We start from the raw sequence: 20,606 nt of genomic DNA, 5'->3' as shown, positions 1-20,606 counted from the left end.
CAGCCACTTAAATAAATCCGGAATCAGACAGCTATGACAACGATGAAGGATTTCTCTTCCACAGATGCTGCCTGACCTGCTGAATATTTCCAGCATTTTCTAGTTTTATTACAGACAATGAAGCAGTTGGATTGTCATAAAATCATCCTTTGTTTGTTGATTTTCTGGGATCCAAACGTCACCAGCGAGCCCACTGTTAGTTGTCCATCTCTCATCAGCTGGAGTTTGGAGCGGTTAGTGGGTGTGAGGCCGCGTACACACCGTAAAGACTTTGTCAGCCAGATGGGGTTTTACAACAATCCATTAGTTTTACTCAGACTATTTTTTCTTTAAACATCCCAGATCATTAACTGAATGTAAATTCCACAGCTGCTATGATAGGGTTTGAATTCAGGTCTCTGGGTTACTAATTGAGTAATGTGTTGACTGTTCCAACTCCAACTGACAAGTCACTCATCTCAGGAGTAATTAGGGTCAGACAATAATCAGCCTTGTGATCGACTTAAAAAACTGTCCAAACAAAATAAAGTTAATTTGTATTCTCTGGAATCCAGTGGGTGCTGTTCAAGAGCTGACACAGATTCATACACACACACATCCACACACATACAGACAGACAGACACACTCACGCACACTCACACACACATACAGATGCATACACACCCACAGACAGGCACAAGCACGTATACACACAGACAGACATAGAGATAGACAGCACACATACAGACATGCTCATGCAGACAGACAGACACAGCAATAGATAGGCAGACACACACGCACAGACAGGCAGTAGAGTCTTTTTTCCCTTTTCACTCTCTGCAATGCCCACACACACAGTTACAAGTGGAACTGTGGAGTGACAGACAGGCCACTGCAGTGAGGCTGGGTGGACATTGTGTCTCGGTGAGACACAACCGAGCCGAACTGCTCAGCACTGCCGGGGTCGGAGGGGAGTTACCTTCGCAGGCAGTCTGGTGACTGACCAGTCGGTAGCCCGTGTGGCAGTGACAGAAGAAGGAGCCCTCGGTGTTGACGCATCGGCCATTGGTGCACAGCAGCCCCTCGCTGCACTCGTTGATGTCTGGAACACACAGCGACAGTGGTCAGAGAGTGAAGGGGTGTGCACACCCAGGGTGCGGAGGCTCAACTGGGGCAACAGGGGATAGGGCGACAGTGGGACAGGGCGACAGTGGGACAGTGTGGAGTGGCAGAGTCGAGTCATGGAGAGGTACAGCATAGAAACAGGCCCTTCAGCCCATCGAGTCCATGCTGACCATCAACCACCCATTAACCCACCAGGGTGAGGGGAGGAAGGGAGTGGGATCCAGAATGAGGAGAGGGGGTGGGTGAGGGGATGGACCAATATGGATAGTGCCATCTTGAGTCAGAGTTAAGGGGAGAGGGGTAGGAGTTTGCTGGCGGGAGGGATGACACATGTGGAGGGTGGGGTTCAGAGGCAGTGTGAAGGGGTGGGGTGGGAGGTGAGCGAAAAGGGGTGGAGGAGTAAGGTCTGGTAAAATTGGGGTATAGAGGGAGGGGAGGGTGTGGGGCGAGTGCGGTGAGTCAAGGTTGGGGGGAATGGAGGAGGAGGGGGTTCCTGGGTGAGGGGGTGGGTGGGTTGAGGTGGGGGATGGGGGAGCGTCCATAGCTTTGGGTCTGGAATGATGGGGTGGGGGAGGGTGGGAGTGGTAGGGGACGGTCCGGAGTGAGGGGGTTGGTGGGTTGTAGGGGGCGGAGTGAGGGTGAAGGGGTGACAGGGTGACTGGGAGAGGGTGAGGGTCCAGAGTGAGGGGGGATCTGGAGAGGGGGAGGATGAATGAGGTGAGGGGGGGAGAGGGAGAGTCCAGAGTGAGGGAGGGGGAGGGTCTGGAGTGGTGAAGGGTGGGTGTGTTGTTTGGGGGATTGGGGGAGGGGGAGGTCCAGAGTGAGGGGGCTGGGGGAGGAAGGGGAGGGTCTGGAGTGAGGGGGAGGGGGTGGGTTGAGATGTGGAGGGTGAGGGTGTGGACAGCGTTGGCGAGGGGGAAGGTCCAGAGCGAGGGGTGGGGAGGAAGGGCAGGGTCTGGATGAGGAGGGGATGCATTGAGGTGTGGAGGGAGGGAGGGGGATGAAGAGAGGAAGGAGGGAGGGGGAAGGACCAGAATGAGGGGTTGGGGAGGAAGGAGAGGGTCTGGAGTGAGGGGGAGGGGATGAGTTGAGGTGTAGAGGAGAGTGAGGAGGATGGAGAGGGGGGTCCAGAGCGAGGGGGTGGGGTAAGGTCAGGGTTGGGGAGGCGAGGGTCCTAAGCGAAGGGGTGGAAGTCACAACCTACCGACACAGGTACTGCCTTCTGGAAGCTCCTGTAACTGGTAGCCACGGTAACAGAGGCAGGTGTAGGTGCCAATGGAATTCACACACTTGCCTTTCCTGGCCCCACACGGATTGTTGTCGCATTCGTTGACATCTGGTGGGGAGAAGGAGTACACGTTTAACCAGGCCTGCTGAGGTAGGGTCCCACCCCAACCGATGGCCACGTTACTGGTCAGAGGCCCAGCCCAACACCCAGGATTTAAGGAAGGAGAGAGAGGGGTTCAGGGATGGATCTCCAGTTACAGCTGCCATCCGCAAGAGATGGGAACTGGAGGATGATCGAGAGGCCGGAACTGGAGGATTGCAGTGAGATGGGAGACTCATGGGACTGTTGGATATTACTGGGGAAGGAGGTTTACTTTGTACATACGGTCCGGGGCTTCTCAGTATGGAGAGGCAAACCATTCCCCAGCAGTAACCCACGCACAGGGCTTCCTGCGAGCACCATGGTCATACCAAGCTGTCTCTGAGTTCTGGATCTGACCAGAGGGTTGATGTTTGCCAGGTCCTGAGGAGGGAGATCACTCACACCAGAGGTGCACAAAGCACTGTGGGGGGGGGGGGGGGGGGGGGTGGTGAGGGAGCACTGCGCTGTGGGAAGGGCGGTGGTGAGGGAGCGCCGCGCTGCAGGAGGAGCTGTATTCCAGGTGAGTTGCTTTGACCTCTCCCCTGCATGTAAACAATGAGGACCTAATCCTGTGTCCATACTTATCCCTGACCACACTTAAAAGATCATCTAACTATTAAGCCCAGTCATCATTCTGTTTGTGGGAGCTTGCTGTGTGCAAATATACCATTGCATTTCCAAGAAGAGGGACTACACTTCAGAAATACTTCAGAGGCCGCGAAGCTCTGCAGCACTGCCCCTCCCACTGGTGGATGTTCAGCCCGTGAAAGGCGGTGCAGGACTGCGAGGCTTTCCGATTCTCACCTACGCACTGTTTGAAGTGGGGGTGGAGCTGATACCCAGTGTGACAGGCGCAGGTGTAGCCGGCAGGGTCATAAACGCAGACGCCGTGTCCACAGATACCTCGGTCGACTTTACACGTGTCCATTTCTGAAAGATAACAAGCAGGAACGTTTTACCGTCAACAGTTCATCAGCTCCGCTCTTTACTCCCCCGTGGCGCCCGTGCCCATCTCTGTAATCTCCCCCTTCCCTCCATTCCCCTAGCCCCACAACCTACTTCAATCCCTCTCGCTCACCATTGAATCAGCCTATTAGCAGCTCCTGGGTTTAAGCTCTAGAATTTCCTCCACAACACACCCACCACTGCCCCATCTCCCTCTCTGGAATGCAATGTTTAAGGGGTTGGTGGAGGCCAGCTCTCTCACAAGAGGAGATGAGTACTTGAATCACCAAGCCATGGAAGGCTATGGACAAAATGCTGGTAAATGGGCAAAATAATGCAATGTTTAAGGGGTTGGTGGAGGCCAGCTCTCTCACAAGAGGAGATGAGTACTTGAATCACCAAGCCATGGAAGGCTATGGACGAAATGCTGGTAAATGGGCAAAATATAGGTGGGTAATTCATGGTCAGCAATGACCTGTTGGGCCAAAGGGCCTGTTTCTGTGCACTGTGTCTCTCTACGACTTATTGCAATAATTTTCTTTTCTGCAATGCATTTATTTTCAACAATGCCTTTCACTTTGACACTCAGGAGTCAGAGGATGGAGGATCTGGCAGCAAAGTAGACGAGGAAAAGGAGACACAAGAGAGACTGCAGATGCTGGAAATCTGGAGCAACACACAAAAGATGCCGGAGGAACTCAGCAGGTCAGGCAGCATCTATGGAGGGAAATGAACAGCCAATGTTTCTGGCCGAGACTCTTCATCAGGATGAAGCGTCTTGGCCCAAAATGTCCGATGTTCATTTTCCTCCATAGATGCTGCCTGACCTGCTGAGTTCCTCCAGCATTTTTTGTGTGGTGCTCTAGATGAGGAAGAGGATCGGCCATGATCTTAGACAGTCTGGGTGGCCTTCTCCTGTTCCCCATCCTTATGCTTATGGGAGTATGATGTTTAAGTTCCTGTTTGCAGGTAGTGTACATTCCTGCTTGACATTGTTTTACAATTTAAATTTTTAAATTTTTAAAAAATTTTATTTACAGTGTGGTAACAGGTTCTTCTGGCCCAATGAGTCCACGCCGCCTATTTTAAACCCAAATTAATCTACCCGTACGTCTTTGCAATGTGGGAGGAAACTGGAGCACCCGGAGGAAACCCATGCAGACACATGAGAATGTACAAACTCCTTACAGAGAGTGACGGGAATCGAACCCCGATCGCTGGTGCTGTAATAGCGTCGCGCTAACCACTATGCTACCGTGCCGCCATCATGTATTGTATGACTGCTTAATGGAGTCATACAATACAGAAACACGCCCTTCGGCCCATTCAGTCCATGCTGACCATCTTGCACCCATTTAGACGCATTCTATTTTATTCTCCCCACATTCCCATCAACTCCCCCCCAGGTTCTACCCTTCACCCACGCACCAGGGGCAACTTACAGCTGCCAATTAACCCACCGACCCACAGGTCTTTGGGATGTGGGAGGTAAACGGAGCACCCGGGAGAAACCCACACATTCACAAGGAGAACGTGCAAACTCCACACAGACAACGCCGGAGGCTGGGATCAAACTCGGGTCGCTGGAGCTGTGAGGTGGTGGCTGTAGTGGCTGCGCCTCTGCATCACCCTAAATGTGCTTGTGCCAAACTCTATCTAGTCTGTGTTAATTCAGCACACTTTACAACCTCTTTATTTGAACTTTTGACACACATCTGGGGGAGCCCCAACAACTCCAGAGCGCTCTCTTGGGATTAGCTACGCACTGAAGTCACGAGGTGCAATTCCCTGTTTATTTTGTGCCCTGAGTTCCCAGTTCTGGATCTGAGCACCAGATGGCAGTATCTCCTTGTCGGCCGGCATCCCTCCCAATGAAATGTTGGAGCCAACCACAGTTATATTTTTCAAAACATTACAAATTAGGTCATAATCTTATTATGAAGAGAATTGGCTGGAAGGCAGGCCCTAAGCATGTGTGCACAGGCTCAACATTTACCACAGCAGCTCCAGACTTGTCTTGACCAGTTACTAAGGTAAGCGACTCCACCAAGCCCCTCTCAAGGCTTTAATCTGGGTTGGTTTACAGAATCATAGAAATGTACAGAATGTGGCCATTCAGACCACTGAATCCATGCTGACTGAAAAAGAATCTGCTTCATCTGAGCCCAGATGTCCCTGGTCAGTGACTTGGTGGGGTACTCAAGTACTCATACAAATATTTTTGAAATGTCATCTTCCTCCACCACCCTTTTCAGGCTCTAAGTTCCAGGCCCCCACCACTCATTGGGTGAAAACATTTTTCCTCAAGTACCCCCCAATCTTCCTACCCATTAACTTAAACCTATATTTCCTAATTGGCCCCCCTTCTACCTCCTTATTCACTCTGTCCAGGCCTCTCCTAATTTGATGGGCCGCAAGTAAATCTGCCCGTTCTCTCCTTTGTTCCACCTGGTTTATTCTGTGCCTGCAATGAATGTTCTCCAGTGCTGGTGACGAACTCGTAGATCTCCTCTCTGTTTCTGGGGCTGCGGAGGAGATTATCCAGAACTGGATAGGGTGCTCCCAGTGCAGATAACTGGTGTTTTATATTGTTCCAGCGTGATCTCCCTACCCTGTGCCTCGGCTGATGTTGGAAAGTGTGCTGTGTGTCCTCTACGCTGCCTTGTCTACTGGTCTCACCATGCAGTATTGCAGGAGCACTGCATTGTCAGAGGAGCTGCCTGTTGGATGTGACATTAAACCAAGACCCCTTCCTGCTTAACCCAATGGGTGTTAAGATCTCACTGCATTAGAAGAAGCAGAAGGGTTGGTCCCCTCACTGGACTACCAGTGTCCAAACATAAACATGCTACACACAATCCTTGAGTAAAATACAGTTCCTGAAATTCATCTCATCTATAATTCTGAACATGTTGACACTGCAAATGGTGGAATCTAGAGCAACAAACAAGATGCTGGAACAACAAACAAGTTCCTCTAGCAGATTGCTTATTGGAAATGATGAGAATCTGATCCACTGCTTGCTTTTTCACTTCAGGCTTAAAATTGCAACTCAACTTTACTTAAAAATGCAAATGTTTATTGTGTTAAAACACTTAACTCATGCTTCTGGTTTTTTTTGCTGTTAGTGTAGGGCAGTCAGATTCTGTTTTAATAATCCTCCTGTGAAGAACGTTATTATGTTAAAGTGCTATATAAACCCAAGTTGTTCTGTGCTCCTGTACAACAACGATTACTGTACTTGGTAAGAATGTTGGTCATCTGGATTCTGAGCTATTCCTTTCTAAGATCTGATTCAGGAGTTTGAGCAAAGAAAACCTGACACCGAACCATGGAAAGTTAACAGGCAAATGCAACAAGTGGTTAAGAAGTTGAATGGCATATTGGTCTTTATTGGAAAGGGATTGGAGTTTAGAAATAGGTTTAGTAACAATTGTATGGGGTGTTGGTGAGTCTACACCTGGAGTACTGTGCGCAGTTTTAGTCCCCTTACCTACGAAAGGATAAAGTAGCATTGGAGTCTGTCCAAAAGTGATTCTCCAGACTAATTCCTGGGATGAGAGGGTTGTCCCATGAAGAGGGGGTTGACAGTTTGGATCTGCATTCCTTGGAGTTTAAAAGAATGAGGAGAGATCTTACAAAGACATACAAGGTCCTAATGGGGACATGGTAAATTGGTTTATTATTGTCACATGTACTGAGGTACAGTGAAAAACTTTGTTTTGCACGCTATCCATACGGATCATTTCATCACATCAGTACATCGAGGTGATACAAAGGGAAAAGCAACAACTGAATATAGAATAAAGTGTTACAGTTACAGTGCAGGCAGACAATAAGGTGCAAGGGCCACGATGAGATAGATTGTGAGGTCAACAGTCTATTTTATTGTACAAGAGGTCCATTCAATAGTCTTATAACAACGGGATGGAAGCTGCCCTTGAGCCTGCGGGTATGTGCTTTCAGGCTTTTGTATCTTCTGCCTGAACATGACGGTAGATTTCAAGATGTGTCACTAGTAGTAGAGTCTCGAACGAGGGGACGTAGTTACACGATAAAGGGGCATTCATTTGAAACTGAGGTGGATAGAAATTCCTTCTTGCAGGGCGGTGAACGCCTGGAATTCTCTGTCCTGGAGAGATGTGGAGGCAGGATCATTAGAAGTATTTAAGCTGGAGAAAGATAGATTTTTGAAAGATCGAAGGGATTGAGGGCCACAGGGATCTGGCACAGTGAAAGAGCTGAGGCCTTGGGTAGATGAGCTGTGATCACATTGAATGGCAGGGCAGGCTTGAGGGGCCTGGTGACCTTCTCCTCTTGTGTTCAATCGGCCCATTGAGCCTGCTCCATCATTCATAGAAACATAGAAAACCTACAGCACAATTCAGGCCCCTTGGCCCACAAAGTTGTGCCGAACATGTCCCTACCTTAGAAATTACTAGGCTTACCCATAGCCCTCCATTTTTCTCAGCTCCATGTACCTATCCAAAAGTCTTTTAAAAGACCCTATCGTATCCGCCTCCACCACCGTTGCCAGTAGCCCATTCCACGCACTCACTACTCTCTGAGTAAAGAACCTACCCCGACATCTTCTCTATACTTACTCCCCAGCACTTTAAACCCATCTCCCCTTGTGGCAACCACTTCAGCCCTGGGAAAAAGCCTCTGACTATCTACCCAATCAATGCCTCTCATCATCTTATACACCTCTATCAGGTCCCCCCTCATCCTCCGTCGCTCCAAGGAGACACAGTCATGGCTGATCATCCAAATTCTGCCCCATATTCCTGCTTTCTCTCCATAACCCTTGATCTCTTTAGACATAAGAACTCCATCTAACTCCTTGTGGAATATATTTAATGAGCTGCCTGCCTGCGGTGGGAGAGTGAAAGAATTTCACCTCATCTCCCCACTAAATGGCCCACCCCGTATCTTTAGGCTGTGATCCCTGGTTTGGGAGTTCACACCATTGGGAACATTCTTCCTGTGCCTTGAATGTCCAGCCCCATTGGGATTTTATATATCAATGAGGTCCTCCCCCATTCTTCTCAGCTCTAGCCAATATAAGCCCAATTGACCCAATCTCTCTTCATACACAGAACAACATTGAACAGTACAGCACAGGAACAGGCCCCAATTAATCTAATGGCACTTAATCCTTTCTGTCTGCACATGGTCCACATCCCTCCATTCTCTGCACATCCACGTACCTATCTCAGAGCCTCTTAAAACACCTCTATCCTATCTGCCTCCACCACCACTGCTGGCAGCACATTCCAGGCACCCACCACTTTGCATCCAAAAAAAGTTGCCCTGCACATCTCCTTTGAACTTTCCCCCTCTCACCTTAAATGCATGTCCTCTAGTATTAGACATTTCAACCCCGGGAAAAAGATATCAATGGTTTACTCTACCTATGCCTCTCATAATTTTATAAACTTCTATCAGGACTCTCCTCAGTCTCCACCTCTCCAGAGAAAACAACCCAAGTTTGTCCAACCTCTCCTGATAGCACATGCCTTCTAATCCAGGCAGCATCCTGGTAAACCTCTTCTGAACCCTCTCCATAGCCTCCACATCCTTCCTATTAAGGGGCAACCAGAATTGAATGCAATATTCCAGATGCAGCCTAACCAGAGTTTTATAAAGCTGCAATATAACTTCCTGTCTCTTGAAATCAATGCCTCAACTAATGAAGGCAAGCATGCCATAAACCCTTCAATTACTACCCTTTTAATCTGTGCACTTTCAGGGAGCTATGGATTTTGACCCCAAGATCCCTCTGTACATCAACGCTGTTAAGGGTCCTGACATTAAATATGTACCTTCCCTTTACATGTCCTGCAATCCCAGGAATTGGTCGTAAAGAGGCAGAAAGGATCAGGGAGGAAATTCCAGAACTTGGGACCTAGGTTGTGCCATTAAATTCAGCGACGAACTGGTTCAGAAATCCTGAAGGGTTGGAGGTGTGGAGACGTTAGAGATAGGGAGGAATGAGACAGTGAGGTGGGAGGTGAGGAGGGAGAGTGTTTGATAGGAATTATAATGTCGAGGTGTTACTGGACCGGGACAAGTGTAGGACAGTGACGGGGTGGTGGGAAGTGACGGGTGAATGGGAGCCTGCCAGTTAGGACAAAGGGAGCATTTGCTTCTTGAGAGTAGTGGACTTTGCCCAATACATCACAGGCACATGCCTTCCCACCATCGGTAGTATCTACAGGAAGCGCAGCCTCAAGAAGGCAACATCAGTCATGAAAGATTCCCACCATATGGGCCATGTCATCTTCTCACAGCCACCATCAGGCAGGAGGTACAGAAGCCTGAAGTCTCACACCACCAGGTTCAAGAACAACTAGTTCCCTTCAACCATTCGGTTCTTGAACCGACTTGCACAACCCTAATCACTACCTCAGTATAGCAACATTTTGACCACTTTGTACTACAATGGACTTTGTTTTTTTGTTGTTCTAATTGTGTACATGTGTATAATTTATGTTTAATTTATGTTTTTCTTGTGAATGTTGTGTATCTGATGCTCTGTGCCTGTGATACTGCTGCAAGCAAGTTTTTCATTGCACCTGTGCATAGATGTACTTGTGCATGTGACAATAAATTTGACTTTGCACAACACTGGGCCACATCCACTAACCCCATCAACTAAAAACCTCACCAAAAATAAAGCAAAAGGACAACTCACTGGACATCACTTTAACAAAACTGTTACTGTCCTGGCCTGTTACACATCAAGGGATAAGGGTCTTACACGTCTTGCAAGTATGGCCCACATTCTGTTCCCAGTTTGATTCAGCAAGGAAAGGGTTACCTACCTATAACCTTGGATGGTCCAAACTCCATGGACTGCTCCGGAGGCAGCAGTTTAACAGCTGGGGTCGTAGGTCGTGCTTCCAATTCTACTGGTAAGGCAGAAAGCAAAAGAAAAGCTTTTATCACAGTACAGATCTTAGCTAACAGTGGAAATATTAGGGTGCATGGACTGCGGTAGTGTTAGACCCTGTGTGTGATGGGACAGTGTAGAGGGAGCTTCACTCTATGTCTAACCCTGGGAGTCTGTGATGGGGCAGTGTAGTGGGAGCTTCATTCTGTGTCTAACCCTGGGAATGTGTGATGGGACAGTGTAGAGGGATCTTCACTCTGTGTCTAACCCCGGAAATGTGTGATGGGACAGTGTAGAGGGAGCTTCACTGTGTCTAACCCTGGGAATGTGTGATGGGACAGTGTAGAGGGAGCTTCACTGTGTCTAACCCTGGGAATGTGTGATGGGACAGTGTAGAGGGAGCTTCACTGTATATGACCCTGGGAGTGTGTGATGGGACAGTGTAGACGGATCTTCACTCTATGTCTAACCTATGCTGTCCCTGCCCTGGGAGTGTTTAATGCCGATGTTGTTGCAGAGCTTTGATTGAGAGCTGTGTGCTGGTCAACGTGGACCCCTATCCTGCCTTGGTCTGAGTCCTGCTCCCAGCCAATCTAGGAATCGGATCGCCAGCTGTCACTTCCCACACCCAGGCCTGAAGCTGGTAAACCAACCCTACTGGGAAAATGATGACTGCTTTGGGCAGGGCTTGTGCCTGAGTTCCCACAGACTGCACACACTCCTTCACTGGACACAACTGCAGAGTATCCAACAATCCCCACCACCCCAACATTCCCAGGGGTTCAAGTAAGGAATGAGGCCCCTCTCCATGAACACTCACCCGGGAATCTTGATCCGAACGGGATGAAGCTTGCTGAGAACACTTTCTCCGTGAGGCTGAAGGTAGGTACCTGGTTGACCCCAGAAAGAGAAAAACCACCAGTTTACAAATGAGGTGTCTGACAGCAGCTCACCCCATCAGAAGCCTCCATTCCCACTCCATTCTCTCTGACAGCACTGTCACAACAGAGCCTAGCCAATGAGCATTGAGGACTATTGAATAGGAGAGCCCCAATTCTCTCCTAACCACTTCCATTGTGCACCATCTAAATGGACTCCACCCCTTCCCATTCACTCTCACTGTGCACAATTCCCAACAGACCCAAACCTTTCCTATTCACCCCCACTGTACACAATCCTAATGGATCCAACCCCTTCCCATTCACACCCACTGTACACAATCTAAATGGACACAACCCCTTCCCATTTATTCTCACTGCACACAATCCTAATGGATCCAATCCCTTCCCATTCACTCCCACTGTACACAATCCTAATTCATCAAACAACTTCCCTTTCTGAGCACATTCCAAATGGATTAAATGTCTTCCCAAATGGGCCGATGGTTTGGAATAATTTTAGAGGAATATTAAAGGCATCTCATGTATTGTTAGTGCATTCTGGTGTCCCTCAGGATGACTCTCCTGCTTGGATTTTCCCTGCCCCATTCATCCTGAGTTCCTAGAAACCCATAGCAAGTGCCTCCCCTACATCACTGGCCCTCCTGGGAAATCAATGGACAGGTCTCCCACCATTCCCTCTCCATGGTGCTGAATGCTACTTAATCAAATGGTGTCCTTCCTCACTTCCAATCAGCATCTCGGCACTTGCCAATGCATAACTTCATTGGCTGTGCTTGTGCACACATGATGCATCAGTGTGGGTGTCAGCCCTGACCCTAGTCCTGAGCTCATCCAACACTCTGCTGTCCGTAATTGTGCCATGGCTTCATCCACCTCCTGTGCTCTATGACCCTCATGGGTTCCCGATATAGAAACACCTTCAGTTTCAAATCCCTGTATTTGTTTTCAAACATTCCGAAGGCTACTTTTGCTCCCTGTCTATGTAGTCTCTTCCAGCACTACATCTCTCTCCTGACTGTATCCTGACTGGTTGTATCATAGACTGGTACAGCAATTCCAAAACACAGAATGCAAGAGGCTGCACAGAGCAGTGGACACAGACCAGTCCATCATGGGCACAGCCCTCCCCACCACTGACAACATCTACAGCAGGTGCTGCCTCAAGAAGGCAGCATCTATCATCAAGGATTCCCACCATCCGGATCACACCCTCTTCTTGCTGGAGGCACAGAAGCCTGAAGTCCCACACCACCAGGTTCAGGAACAGCTACTTTCCTACAACCATCAGGTTCTTGAACTCTGCACAATCCTAACCCTACCTCAGCAACGGAGCACTGTGGACCACCTCTGGCACTATCATGGACTAGTCTCTGAGCACGTCTTTTTTTTTTGCACTAATGTCTTTTTTCTTCTCTCTCTTCGCTCTCTTGTATAATTTTATGTATATTTTATATTCTGTGTGTTGTCTGTACCTACGTGCCTGTGACACTGCTGCAAGCAAGTTTTTTATTGTACCTATACCTCACTGTACTTGTACACATGACAATAAACTTGGCTTGACTAATCCAATTACCTCTCTCATCCAATTTTGGGTTCTTACACCATTCCCCAACTCTCCACCTTTGCAGGTCAAATGTTATCCACCTGGGCCCAAGCTCTGCAATTCCCTCCCTGGACCTCTCTACCCCTTCACCCAGCGGGTGGTCCGTTTATGGAACAAGCTGCCAGAGGAAGTGGTTGAGGCAGGTACATTACCAACATTTAAAAGGCACTTGGACAAGGAAATGGATAGGAAAGGGTTAAAGGAGTATGGGCCAAACATAGGCAAATGGGGATCTCGGTCGGTATGGACCAGTTGGGCTGAAGAGTCAGTTTCTGTGACTCTATGACCATCTTTAAGACACTCCTTAGATAGACACTCACAGCTCCAGCGACCTGCGTTCGATCCTGACCTCCGGCGCTGTCTGAGTGGAGTTTGCACGTTCTCCCTGTGACCGCGTGGGTTTCCCCCGGGCGCTCTGGTTTCCTCCCACATCCCAAAGACGGGCAGGTTAGTAGGTTAATTGGCTGATGTAAGTTGCCAAAAGAATCAAAGGGTAGTTGATGGGCAGGCAAGAGAGAATGAGTCACAGGGCTAAAGGGAAAATAAGAGGTGTGGACCAAATGGGATCGGTTTGCTGGGAGCTAGCACAGACTGAATGGCCTCCTTCTGTGTCATAATAAGTAAGTAAGGGAGAGAACCTCTGAGCAAGCTTTGGTCCTGTCCAAATATCGCCTGACGTGGTTTAGTGTTAGGTTTTCTTTGATAATGCTCCTGTGAAGAGTGTGCGGATGTTTAAGTACATCAGAAGTACCACAGAAATAGCAAATATTTAACTTTCCCATGGGAGAAGGAATGGGTTGTAATTAAGAAAGAGAGAAAAGGAGATGGGGTAGAGATGAGACAGGAGTGGAGAGACACAGGAAGGACTGGAAGGACTGGGGAAGATGAAAAAGGGACAAGAATGAACAGAAAAGAAACAAAAAGTAATAAAAGAAATTGCAGAGAGAGTGAGAGAGGGAACAAGAGGGAGAAAAAGTGATATAGAAAGTGAGAGGGAGAGGGGTGAAGAGGGGGGAGAGAGAGGGAAGGCGAGAAAGTGAGAGTGGGAAGCAGAGAAAGAGAGGAAGGGAGAGCAAGAGAAAGGGAGTTGAACGGGATGGGGAGAGAGGGAAAGAGAGTAAGGCAGGGAGAGGGGAAGGAAAGAGAGTGGGAAGCAGAGAAAGAGGGAGGAAGAGAGGGAGAGTGGGCGAGAGAGATGGGAGAGAGGGAAAGTGAGAGAGAAAGGTAGGGAGGGAAAGGGAGAGATAGGGGAAGGAGAGAGGGAGGGAGGAAAAGGAAAGAACAAAAGTAAAATCCATTTCAATTAACTGTAAACAAGGCTGATGGAAAATAAACAAATGACAACATTTCCAGATAGCCAGTGGTTAGCAGGTGGTTACAATTGGAATAAAGGATGTTTGTCGGCTTTCTATATCTTAAAAAAGCAGTTCAGCACAGAGGAAAGTTAAGCATGCAACAATCTATAGAAATCTTACACTTACCAGGGCGATGGTGGTTGCTGTGTAGAGAGAAAAGAGAGACAAGGTTACTACAGGTGTAGCAGACTGCAGACAGGGTCACTTCAGGCTGTAGGCAGAGTTAGTACAAGCAAGGGGTCATTACAGCAGAGAAAACACATTTACTGCATATCAGAGATAACATTCCTACAGCTGAGAAAGTTTCTTCAAGTAGGAAACACAGTTACTGTTACTAGAGGCTAGAGAATGGCTTTGTTACATTCCCATTCTGCACATGGGAGGGAGTAGGTGAAAAATATCACAGACACAGGTCCCTGTTCCATCAGCGTGAATGAGCAGGAGTGTGTGTGTGTGAGAGAGAGCTTGAGTGAGTGAGTGACTGAATGTGAGTGTGAGTGCATGTGCATGAGTGTATGTGTGAGTGAATGAGTCTGTAAGTCAGTGAATATGTAAGGAATATATGTGTGAATGAGTGTGTGGGAGTGTGTGTGTTTGAGTGAAAGAGTGTGAATGAATGAGTGTGTGAATCAGTCTGTGAGTGTGTGTGAGTAAATGCATGCACGTGTGTGTTTGTATGTGTTTGTGTGTCAATCAGGCTGTTTATGTGAGTGAGTGACTGTGCATAGGTGTAAGTGACTGCCTGTATGAGTGTAATTGCTTGAGTGAATTGTGAATAAGTGAGTGAGAATGAAGGAGTGCATGTGTGTAAGTGTGTGTGAATATGTGAGTGTCAGTCCGACTGTGTGTGGGTGTCAATGTGAGTGGGTGTGTGAATGTGCATATTTATGCATATGAGTGTATGTGTGTGTATAAATGGATATACGTGTATGAATGCCTTTGTGTGGGTGTGCAAGTAAGAATGTGAGTGTGCATGAACACACCTGTATGTGTGTGTGAGAATTGGTGTGGAGGAGGGTGTGTGTGTATGTGAATCGGTGCAGAGGAGGTCGTGAGTATGCGAATCGGTGTGGAGGAGGTCGTGTGTATGCGAATTGGTGCGGAGGAGGTCGTGTGTATGCGAATCGGTGCGGAGGAGGTCGTGTGTATGTGAATCGGTGCGGAGGAGGTCGTGTGTGTGAGAATCGGTGCGGAGGAGGTCGTGTGTGTGAGAATCGGTGCGGAGGAGGTCGTGTGTGTGAGAATCGGTGCGGAGGAGGTCGTGTGTGTGAGAATCGGTGCGGAGGAGGTCGTGTGTGTGAGAATCGGTGTGGAGGAGGTCGTGTGTGTGTGAATCGGTGTGGAGGAGGTCGTGTGTGTGTGAATCGGTGTGGAGGAGGTCGTGTGTGTGTGAATCGGTGTGGAGGAGGTTGTGTGTGTGTGAATCGGTGTGGAGGAGAGTGTGTATATGTGAGTGAATGTGTGTGTGAGAATCAGTGCAAGGAGGGTATGCAGGGGGAAGCCCTCCAGTCAAATGTGATCTCTGCTTTTACCAACCTTCCAGGATGTCCTTGTCAATCTGTTCCTGTGGGATAGCGGTGGGCCCAGTGATCGGCACCTGGACTATCCGAGCCTTGCCATCAGGATCTATCCGGACCGTGATACTGCTGCCAGGTGGGATACTGATCTTCTGGTGGGAGCTGGAGAAGTGGTAGCCCATACCCGCCGGGCACGTCTCGTGGAACTCTGCTGTGACAGGCAAGGGTTAATGGCTCGCTCCGCAAGAGTGGGGAAGGAGTAGGCGTTCGGGGTCATGGGACCAGGCATCTAACCAAGGCTAATCCAAGAGAAAATCCTCAGGATCTGGTCCAAGAGACAGGGAATACCATGGGACTCATTGAGGGAGATGTAGATGAACATTTCAAAGAAAGTTTTGGAAGTGAACATGGCAGTGGGATTAGTCTGGGATTGATACAGGGCTGTGGGGAGAGATTGGGGCAGTGGGGTCAGTTTGGGATTGATACAGGGCTGTGGGGAGAGAGCGGGGCAGTGGGATCAGTTTGGGATTGATATAGGGCTGTGTTACGAACCAGCAACAAAAGAAACACTCCGAGTCATGTATAAGTGTTAAAAACTATTTTATTAATAACTACTTATGGTAATAAGAAAAATAAGAGTAAAAATGTTAGAATGTTAGAAGTAAAAATGTTAGATCTTAAACATTAACCCCAAAAACTAAACTCGTAGTGTGTGTGTGGCAAACTCCCAAACTCCAAGTCCAGGAATAATTCTCAAAGTTCAGTTCAGCAAGCCATAAGGTGAAACGTGAGCAAAGGCTTCGTCAACAACCACCATTGACTGAAGAAAAAACGTAGATGTAGAGAGAAAATAGAGAGTAATTATGAAATCCAAATGTTCCATGATGGAACCCAAATGACACCTCAGTGTTTACTCAGCAGTGACCACTCCACCGCATCTGCCTCACCACGAAAGGCTCTCGAATTGTGGCCGTTCACACAAATACCTGTTTCCTTCTACAGATCAACAACAAAGTGAACTCCACTGCTCTGCTCCGAAGTATCTGCCACCCCGAAAGGCATCCGAGACGTGGCCGTCCACACAAATACCTGTTTCCCTCTACAGGTTAACAACAAAGTGGACTCCACCGGATTACTCCAAAGATCCATACGTGGATTGTAGTGACAGGCACAGTTACTGTTTTTCATCCATCGATAGAGATTAGCAGGCTGGTGTCTCTCTCTCTCTCTCTCCTCTCTCTCTTTCCCTCACTGACTCTGACTGCTTCAAAACGTCATTACGTCCTTTATCTTCTGTTGACGTAAGCATGCCACACACACACTACTCTATCTAAAAGGGACATTCACCAATAGTAACCCAGTTCGTAACAGCTGTGGAGAGAGAGTGGGGCAGTGGGATCAGTTTGGGATTGATACAGGGCTGTGGGGAGAGAGCGGGGCAGTGGGATTAGTCTAGGATTGATACAGAGCTGTGAGAAGGGAGTGGGGCAGTGGGATTAGTTTGGGATTGATACAGGGCCGTGGGGAGGGAGTGGGGCAGTGGGATCAGTTTGGGATTGATACAAGGTTGTGGGGAGAGAAGGGGGAAATGGGATCAATTGTCTTATGGGTCCTCAGTCCAAGAACAGCCATATCTCCAGAGTCAGGAATAAGCTATAGATTTCACCCTCGGTCTGAGCTAATAGCAGTCAGCCTAGCGTCTCGAGATGTGAGGGGACGATCGGATCGGATGAGACCAGAGGCTCCCTTTACCTCCTCTCCTTCAAAAGGGGGAGGGGGATCAAAGGGAGGAGAAGGTTAAAGGAGAAAGTATCACAGGCTCAGGATGATGCTCCCTCTGACGTCAGGCTGGGGCCCAGGTATCTGACTGCCTCATGCAGCTAAATTTCCATCCCCTGTGCCCTCCACCATTGAGGATGTGGGCTGAAATCTCAGGATCAGAGGATTTTCAGTTCAGGCAGGAAGGAGAACTGAACCCTAGGATCAGCCATGATGTGACTGAATGGAGGAGCAGGTTTGGGGGAACAAATGGTGCTGTTTCCTTTTGAACGAGTGGGACAGAAATTGTGAAGGTCACTGGAAAGATGTGGTAAATATCTTCAGCAGCACTGTCCTTCCCCAGAGGTGCTGTGATACTGAGAGCACACATCAAGCTCTCTGCTGGCACTGCAGTTAGAATTTAGACAGACACTTGAGTAGGTAAGGGAGAGAAGGGTACAGACCTAATGTGGGCGTGGGTTTGGTGTAGATGGGCACAAAGGTCAGCATGGATATGGTGGGCTGTAGGGCCTGTTTCTGCGCTGTACTACTCTGACTGTAAGTGACACAGAAACGATGGAAAGCTTTGAGTGCAGTGTGGCTCGGCTGTTACTAATCACCTCTGAGGCAGAACTGGTTCCGGTCATTGAACCTGAAAAAGGGCAGTGCTGCACTGTCAGAGGGGCAGTACTGAGGGAGTGCAGCACTGTTGGAAGGGCAGTACTGAGGGAGTGCAGCACTGTCAGAGATGCAGTGACCCGAGACCCCATCTGCTCTCAGGTTGATGCTATTTTGAGCATTCATGGGGCATATGTACACCCTCAGTGGAAACCACTGATCCAGGTCATTGTCACATTGGTGTTTGTGGGAGCTTGCTTTGCACAAACTGAAGGCCATGTTCCCCAAACTACAACAATGACTGGAAAAGGAATCTGCAGCCCACCCAGCCCTCTGGGACAGCCTGGGGTGTAAAAGACACTGGCGAAATTCAAACCATCCCAGTGACACAGTGGGTGGAGCCACTGCCTTAGAGCTCTGGAGACCCAGGTTCGACCCTGACCTCTGGTGCTGTCTGCGTGGAGTCTGCACGTTCTCTGAGTGATGGTGTGGGCTTCCCCTGGATGCTCTGGTATCGTCCCACATTCCAAAGGCATGCAGATCGATAGGTTAATTGACAAGTGTAAATTGTTCTTGGTGCGGATGGAATGTAGGGAGAAGAAAGTGTGTTTAGAGTAGGATTAATGTGGCTGGTCAGTCTGTCCAGTGGCCTGTTCCATGCTGTCTGATTCTGTGATTTTTTGCTGGGAGAGAGAGCATGGGTAACCAGACAAGCAACGTGTAACTGCAGGGTGAGGTGAGCTCCCAGGTCAGTCACCTACCGGTACCAGAGATGGGGCAGGGGTCACAGTTCGTGCCCCAGGCTTTGCCCACCGAACAGCAGCAAATCTGCTTGGTCAGCTCTCCACCCAGGGCATACGCACACCGCTTCTCCGAATCCACCAGCAGGTAGCAGGGACCCTTCTCCCCAGACTGCTCAGTCACTGCAGCAGCAACAGCAAGAGAAAGACGTCATCAGAGGGGAGTATTCTGATACACCCCTCACTGTAACACTGATACACCTCACACCCCTCACTGTAACACTGATACACTCCTCACTGTACCACTGATACACGCCTCACTGTAACACTGATACACCCCACACCTCTCACTGTAACACTGATACACCCCACACCCCTCAGTGTAACACTGATACACCCCTCACTGTGATACTCTGATACCCCCCACACTGTGACACTCTGATACACCCCACACCCCCCACTGTGACACTCTGATACCCCCACACCCCCCACCATGATACTCTGATACCCCCCACACCCCACAGTGACACTCTGATACACCCCACACTGTGATACTCTGATACACCCCTCACTGTAACACTGATACAGCCCACACTGTAACACTGATACACCCCACACCCCTTGCTGTAACACTATGCTACACCCATACCCATCACTGTAACACCCCTGTCAAATGTCAAACCCCTGTAAAGGGTGGAATCTGCCAGACAAGCCAGCAAGTAGTGGTGAACATCCGGCCTGCGTTCTCCTCCCTTTCCCCATCATGCTGTCAATTTCACATCCTCCAGTACAATGGGTGTCTGGCACAGAGCACGTTGTGGAGCCCTCACCCTCCTGCTCCATGTGTCTGGTCGGACACTGAGCCTCGTGGGTCTCTCGCTACTCACCCACACAGTGTGTTCGCGACGGCCCCATTACGTAGCCAGGCTTGCAGGCGCAGCGGAAACTCCCTTGCGTGTTGAGACATTCTGCATTCTGACAGACTCCCTGCATCAGGCACTCATTGATATCTGGAACAGAGCAAGGGAAGAAGGGACAGAGAGAGAGTTAGAGAGAGATAGTGTGAGAGAGACAGACAGAGAGTGTGTGTGTGTGTGTGTGTGTGTGTGAGAGAGAGAAAGAGAGAGAGAGAGTTAGAGAGAGAGAGTGAGAGACAGATGGAGAGTGTGTGAGAGATAGATAAAGAGACAGAGAGAGAGAGAACAGAAAGAGGAACAGAGAGTTAGAGAGACAGAGTGAGAGAGAGAGAAAGATGGAGAGAGATAGAGGAAGAGTGAAAAAGAATGAAGATGAGTGAAGGAGTGAGGGAGGGAGAGAGAAAGAGTGTATAAGAACGAGAGAGAGTGAGAAATAGTGACAGAGAGAAGTTGAAGGAGCGAGAGCGAGGAACAGATAGTGAGAGAGTGAGGGAAAGAAAAAGATATAGATAGAGAAAGTTGAGAGAATGATAGAGAGATATTGATAGATGGGGCACAAGAGAGAGAGTCAAGGAGAAAGAATGAGAAAGAAAGACAGAATGCAAGATAAACTTAGTGAAGCCGTTCTCAAAAGACGATATTCCCTTCTTTCAAGCCCCATTATAGGGACTGAATCCCATAATCCAGCCCACATTCCCAGTGCCATTGCTGTGGGAGCACCACGCTGTGCAAAGTAAAGCACTGCCAGAAGGTCAGTGCTGAAGGAGCGCCAGACCATCAGAGAGGAAGCGCTGAGGGAACACCACACTGTTGGATGGGCAGTATTGACGGAGCACCGGTCTGTTGGAGAAGCAGCGCAGAGGGAGTTCCGCACTCACAGGG

The 20,606-nt window shown here is 48.9% G+C and overlaps 1 protein-coding gene across 7 annotated transcripts in view; it reads right to left on the bottom strand.

The window, feature by feature from the left end:
* ltbp3 (latent transforming growth factor beta binding protein 3) overlaps nt 1–20,606 on the bottom strand; it is a 118,969-nt gene that overhangs the window by 19,279 nt on the left and 79,084 nt on the right. For 5 of the 7 annotated variants that reach the window (XM_052044926.1, XM_052044931.1, XM_052044930.1 and 2 more), the window contains 9 exons: nt 19,695–19,817; nt 18,829–18,990; nt 15,711–15,902; nt 14,301–14,317; nt 11,135–11,204; nt 10,247–10,333; nt 3,279–3,404; nt 2,310–2,441; nt 960–1,082 (listed from right to left, as the gene is read on the bottom strand). In XM_052044926.1, the coding sequence (XP_051900886.1) occupies nt 960–1,082; nt 2,310–2,441; nt 3,279–3,404; nt 10,247–10,333; nt 11,135–11,204; nt 14,301–14,317; nt 15,711–15,902; nt 18,829–18,990; nt 19,695–19,817 (1,032 nt within the window). The remainder of the gene's footprint in view (nt 1–959; nt 1,083–2,309; nt 2,442–3,278; nt 3,405–10,246; nt 10,334–11,134; nt 11,205–14,300; nt 14,318–15,710; nt 15,903–18,828; nt 18,991–19,694; nt 19,818–20,606) is intronic. The other 2 variants (XM_052044928.1, XM_052044929.1) reach the window with 2 other exon arrangements.

The sequence above is a fragment of the Pristis pectinata genome, chromosome 38 (assembly GCF_009764475.1).
Source record: "Pristis pectinata isolate sPriPec2 chromosome 38, sPriPec2.1.pri, whole genome shotgun sequence".
NCBI classification, from domain to species: domain Eukaryota; kingdom Metazoa; phylum Chordata; class Chondrichthyes; order Rhinopristiformes; family Pristidae; genus Pristis; species Pristis pectinata.
Note: the sequence above shows the minus strand (reverse complement) of the source record. Positions and strands in the feature narration are given on the sequence as shown.